We start from the raw sequence: 5,321 nt of genomic DNA on the forward strand, positions 1-5,321 counted from the left end.
CCAGATGCAGCCGCCAGAGAGATGTTCTGCAGCTGTTTGATCCTCTCGCTGAAGTCGGACACCCACTGGATGACGGTCATGCCCGCGGGCACCGTGTAGTGGGACCAGCTCCGAGGTAAGATCCCTGCAGGCAAGGTGACCCCCGGCTCGGTTCTGGCGGTCCCCGGCACGGAGGCTCGAACCTGCGTGAGCTCGCCTGTCCCCCAAGCTGTGCCTGCACGCCAGCGCTCTGCCCGCCCTTCCCCTCCCGGCCCCTCCCGGCCGGGCCCGCACCGCCTCTGCCCTGCCCAGTCCAGCGTAGCTCACCGGGTGTGTGTGGATGACCCCAGTGACCCTCAAGGGACATTCGGGTGCTGACCCCATCACACCAGTAGCTCGGCATCACTGGCAAGGCAGCTCTCGAGACGCTGGGGGTGCCCTGTCCCCCTTAGACTCAAGCCCCCCCACTTCCCTCTGCGGCCGCCACTCTCCTAAAAACTGTAAAGTCCCCCCCCCGCTCTCACAGGGAGGTCTGCACAGACTGCAACGCCTGTGAGGCCACCAGGGGGCAGTGAGGGGACGTGGGGCACACGGTGGCGGGCACCTTTCACCAGCTCGTTTATGAGTGTGCGCAGGTAGTTGGTCTGCTTCTTTTTCCCCTCACACACTTGGACGACGTCCGCGAGGTCCTGGCGGACGTCCTGAAGTAACTTAGCCCCCATCTTCACTTCTCTCTCAAAGAACCTGAACAAAGGGTCCTAAAATGGTTCAAAGACAGGAGAAGGCCCGGTGACGGGGAGCGGCAGGGAGAGGCCCCTTCTCCGGCGGGAGGGAGGCTCGTCCACACTAGGCCCCCCGCGGGGAGCCGGGGAGCGCACAGCTTCCCCCCTTCTTGCCCTGCCAGGCCTTGGGATCGCTGGCCTAGGGCGTGCAGACAGCCTTCTAGAGCGTTCCTGCCAGATCAACAGGGTCACCCCCCTCTTGCCCAAACCCGGGCACAGAGGCCCCGGCGTGCAGCCCTCTCGGGCAGCCCCGCCCGCCGCACCTTGATGTTCTCCACCGTGCGCTTGAGGTGGCCCAGCGCCTGCGGGATGAGCTGCAGCCAGTTGGAGGCGGTGGTGTGCAGCGTCCGCATCCAGGCCGGGCGGCCGTCCGACGTCGGGTCGGTCCGGGCCTTCTTCTCCGTCTCGGCGTAGGCCAGGTCGTCCTCGTCCTCCAGCATCTGCATCTTCAGCATCTTGCTGATCATGTCCCCGCCTGCGGGGCGGAGGGGGGAGGGTTTGAGAACCTCACACAATTCCAGGTACCTTTTAACTCTGTTAACATAAGTCACGTCTGAACGCAAGCTGCAACGCTAGGTGTAACGTTTGGGCCTCTTTGGCCTAAACAGCAGGCTTTTGGCCAGAGTCGAGCCTGGGCTGGGAAGAGGCACCGACGGGGGGCACGCACCCTGGGTGGTGAGCAGGACCCTTTCGGCGTTGTTGGGCAGGCCCAGCCAGGATGGCGTCTGCGTGTCGGGGAGCAGCTCCACCCACTGCACAAACTCCTCTCGCCTGGAAGACCAGCACGTTGGCAATGCCACTCCGGGTGACGCCGGGGCCCGCCGGGCAGGGCTGGGGTCTGGGCCACGGAGGCGGGCGCGTACCTGATGCCGTCAGGCATTTGAATGTCCTTGTGCCCGTCCACCTTGCAGGCCAGCTTAAATTCGCTATCGAAACTCTTGGTCGTGAACAGACGCTCCAGGAACGTGTTGAGCAGGCGCTGGTCAAACTCGTTGTCCACCCGGCCGCCGTAGATGGACTGGGCCATCAAGGTCTTCAGCGCGGACCACGGGATCTTGTCCGGCGAGATGTTCTGCCGCCCCTGCGTGAGCAGCGCCCGGCGTCGTGGGCGTGGGGCGGGGCCCTCCTCACGCCCGCCGTGGGCCACCCCAGCCGGCGCTCACAAGCGTCCCCTCCCGTTGGACGTGGCAGCCCGCACTTGCCTTTGCCGTGTCGTCCAGCCACGTGTCCACCGTGTCGCAGGCCGACCGCAGGTCAGACTCCCCAAACTCATACTTCTTTGACCAGCCCAGGGGTGCGTATCGTAAGCGTTCTTGGATGATGGCGTGGAACCAGGCCAGCAGGAAGTATAGGCGAGCCCGCTCATTGGGAGACTAGATGGGGAAGGTTACCAAGGACCGAACCCTTAGAAAGCAACATCCTTTCTAAGAAAGTACAGCTCCTCTACCAGTTTTGGGTTTTTTTTTTTATTTCTGAGAGACAGAGAAAGACAGTGAACCGGGGAGAGACAGACAGAAAGAGACACAGAATCTGAAGCAGACTGCAGGCTCTGAGCTGTCAGCACAGAGCCTGACACAGGGCCCGAACCCACGAACCGCAAGAGCATGAAGTTTTAAGAAGAGCTTTTCAGGGCAGCCGGGTGGCTCAGTCAGTCAAGTGTCCGACTTCGGCTCAGGTCATGATCTTGTGGTCTGAGTTTGAACCCTGCATCAGGCTCTATGCTGACAGCTCACAGCCTGGAGCTGCTTTGGATTCTGTGTCTCCCTCTCTCTCTCTGCCCCTCCCCCATTTGCACTCTGTCTCTAAAACATTAAAAAAACAAGGGCAAAATAAAAAAATAAAAGCTTTTCACCCTGAGCCACAATGAACTTCATTAGTATTAACAGTGCTGCGTCAGAAGCCCTGTTGTCGCCAGAAATTAAGTGCCAGGTTTCCTATTAGTAAGGCAGCAACCCAATGACACTGTAAAGATAAATTATTTAACTGTAGACAATGATACAGAAGACAAATCTAAAGTTGTCAGGAAAGGAGGATTATACCACAAAATAGAACAGGGCTAGACAATTCCTCTCCTCCTGCCCCCGAGCTTCGTCTTTGGTGCCTCGGAGGGCACTGCCCGGCCTCGGGGGACCATGGTCAGGAGCGCAGGATTCTCAGGCATTTACCCCGGACACAAGTCTGGGGTCTGGCCATCACACCCCCTGACCAGACACCACGTGGGTACACTCTTCAGTCTGTTCCAGGAAGGGAACCTTGCCTAAGTCGTAAAATTTCCACTGCAGTTAGCCACTCGGGCATTTCTGGGAGGTGTGGGGACCCGCACGAATTCGGAAACGGGGCTCCGTCTATCGGGCTTGTCTGGGGAAGGCGCACCAGGAGGTAGGGACGCTTACCTTGCAGATCCGAGAGACGGGGATGCTGCTGAATGTCCTCAGCATGTTGGCCTTGACCCCCGGGGGCGGCTCAAACACGAAGATGCGGCCTGCGCGGAGCAGGTTCACGGGCACCTGAGGAGGACTCCGGTTCACTGCATGCCGCGGCTCTACGCCACACGCACCCCACACGTGCACCCACACGTGCCCCCTCCCCAGGATCTCAGGACAGGAAGAAGTCAAATGAGCACTGACCGCGCGCTGAGCACGCACCTTGGGGTTGATCTCCATGGTGAGGAAGAGCCGGAAGCAGGCGTGCGGCTGCAGCGAGTGCAGCTTCTTCTCCAGCTGCATCAGCCACCCTGGGGCCAGGTGCACGTTCTTCAGCATCACCCACCTGCAGGGAGCCAGAGCCCCGGCCACACGTCAGGGTTCCGGTCTGGATTCTGGGGATCCGGGGCTTTCTCAAACAAAACAGGCCTACCTGCCCGACTTCACGGCTGTGTTGATTGCTTTATCTGCTTGGTTGAAGCCTTCGGCGGAGCCTGGGGCCAGAAAGTTCAGTGTCAGCACGGCAGGCGTGGACTGCAGCGTCCACTGTGAATTCGGAGGGGCTTTGGCCCGAAAAACCCATCAAGCGTCCTTACCAATTGCGATGGAAGTGATCTGCGTGTTCTGTTCCGCTGCCAGGTCCTCGACGTGCCCGCTGGCATCATACCCGGGCACGGAGCACATCAGGACAGGCGTGTTCGGCTTTACCTGCAGGGGAAGAGGTCAGAACTAAGACAGCGGCAGTCTGTCGAGAGGAAGGGCCTGCGGGCAGGCCAGGCGGGGTGTCTGCAGCAGGTGCGGGCCCGACCACAGCGCCTAGGAGCGGGAGCAGGTAAGGCCCACCCGAGCTGCCGGGAGCAGAGCCGCACCTCTGTGTCTACAATGTGGGTCAGGTCGAGTGGCTGCTCCATGATGGACATGAAGGACTCCCCGAGGTTTGTGGACACAAACATGTGGGCCATGGCCAGCAGGCGGTCGGGGCGGAAGGCCTGAATCAGCAGCAGGCGGTGGATGGCGTGGCCGATGGGTGCTGGAACGGCAGGGGAGGGGCTGGGGTTGGACACAGCACAGACCGCCTCCCCACCCTCTACTGGTCTCGCTACAAGTCCCCGCTCAGACAATGGCGCAGAAGTCACCTCTGGTGTCCTCTGCCCGAGGCGAAGTGCCACCACCTCTTGTCTTCAGTGACACCCCTGGACACAACTGATTGTGCCCCCCTCTGTGGGCGCGGTACTTGGTTCCAACCTTGCACGACTCCACTGACCCCATTTGGTGCAGGCCACACACGTGGATTCTGGGCCATCCAGAGGGGACCGTGGCCCTGCCAGCCCCGCTCCACCAGCACGGGGCTGCGGCCCCTACACTCAGAACAAGCCAGTCTCCCCCTTCATATCGGGCAAGGGCCTTCCCACTCCTCCCTTTTGGTCTTTAAGCGAGAATTGGAACAGGAATCGGGACCTGAAGTTTTTACACCGAGACACTTCTTTCAGGGATAGGGGACTTTCTGGGAAGCGTCCCTTCACTCAAGCGGCAAAGCCCGATCTTACGTCTGGGTCCAGGCTTACTTGCGGGGGCCTCTTCACTCCAGAGGTACGGGACCGTCTGCTCTGGGGAGCTGCTGTCCAACCAGATGCCAAATTGCTGTGGACACAACGGAGGAAGATGGCCACAGAGCAGAGCGCATTGTTGCGGGCAGAGAAGGTGAGACGAACATGTCAGACGGCCGATGCGCGCACAACACACACGACGCCTCACTGTCGCCTTCCTGGGAGGGGCCGGTGTTCAGAACACTCACCTCGTCCGCCTGGACCTTTGCGATCAGGTCTTTGAAGGCAGGGAGACAGCTCAGCCTCACAACGGCCTCGGCCTGCTCCACCGTCAGGCCCTGGATCTTGGGCGTCGAGCCAGCGCTCAGGACGATCTCCTTCCCTCTCAGGAAGTGCTGGAACTCGGCATCGTAGGTGGGCTCCCTGGAAGAGGGCAACGAGTTAGCGAGGGTCTCAGATTCACTTCTGCAGCCACTAAAAACGCAGTAATAGGAGACTCTTGGTCTCTTGGAGCCCTTCATACGCCGGCGGGCAGCCCCAGAACGGTGGCCTGTGGGGGGGGTGGGGGGGGCGGCGGCCGTACCCGACGG

General features: G+C 60.9%; 1 protein-coding gene across 1 annotated transcript in view; it reads right to left on the minus strand.

The window, feature by feature from the left end:
* The window catches only part of DYNC1H1 (dynein cytoplasmic 1 heavy chain 1), a 58,229-nt gene that overhangs the window by 438 nt on the left and 52,470 nt on the right, over nucleotides 1-5,321 (minus strand). The window contains exons 61-73 of the mRNA XM_029950817.1: nucleotides 4,980-5,281; nucleotides 4,750-4,825; nucleotides 4,054-4,214; nucleotides 3,781-3,892; nucleotides 3,618-3,678; nucleotides 3,407-3,530; nucleotides 3,155-3,268; nucleotides 1,964-2,134; nucleotides 1,625-1,842; nucleotides 1,429-1,532; nucleotides 1,025-1,236; nucleotides 584-737; nucleotides 7-124 (exon numbers count right to left, since the gene is read on the minus strand). Coding sequence (XP_029806677.1) covers nucleotides 7-124; nucleotides 584-737; nucleotides 1,025-1,236; nucleotides 1,429-1,532; nucleotides 1,625-1,842; nucleotides 1,964-2,134; nucleotides 3,155-3,268; nucleotides 3,407-3,530; nucleotides 3,618-3,678; nucleotides 3,781-3,892; nucleotides 4,054-4,214; nucleotides 4,750-4,825; nucleotides 4,980-5,281 — 1,927 coding nt within the window. The remainder of the gene's footprint in view (nucleotides 1-6; nucleotides 125-583; nucleotides 738-1,024; nucleotides 1,237-1,428; nucleotides 1,533-1,624; nucleotides 1,843-1,963; nucleotides 2,135-3,154; nucleotides 3,269-3,406; nucleotides 3,531-3,617; nucleotides 3,679-3,780; nucleotides 3,893-4,053; nucleotides 4,215-4,749; nucleotides 4,826-4,979; nucleotides 5,282-5,321) is intronic.

This window comes from Suricata suricatta, chromosome 9 (genome assembly GCF_006229205.1).
Source record: "Suricata suricatta isolate VVHF042 chromosome 9, meerkat_22Aug2017_6uvM2_HiC, whole genome shotgun sequence".
Classification (NCBI taxonomy): Eukaryota; Metazoa; Chordata; class Mammalia; order Carnivora; family Herpestidae; genus Suricata; species Suricata suricatta.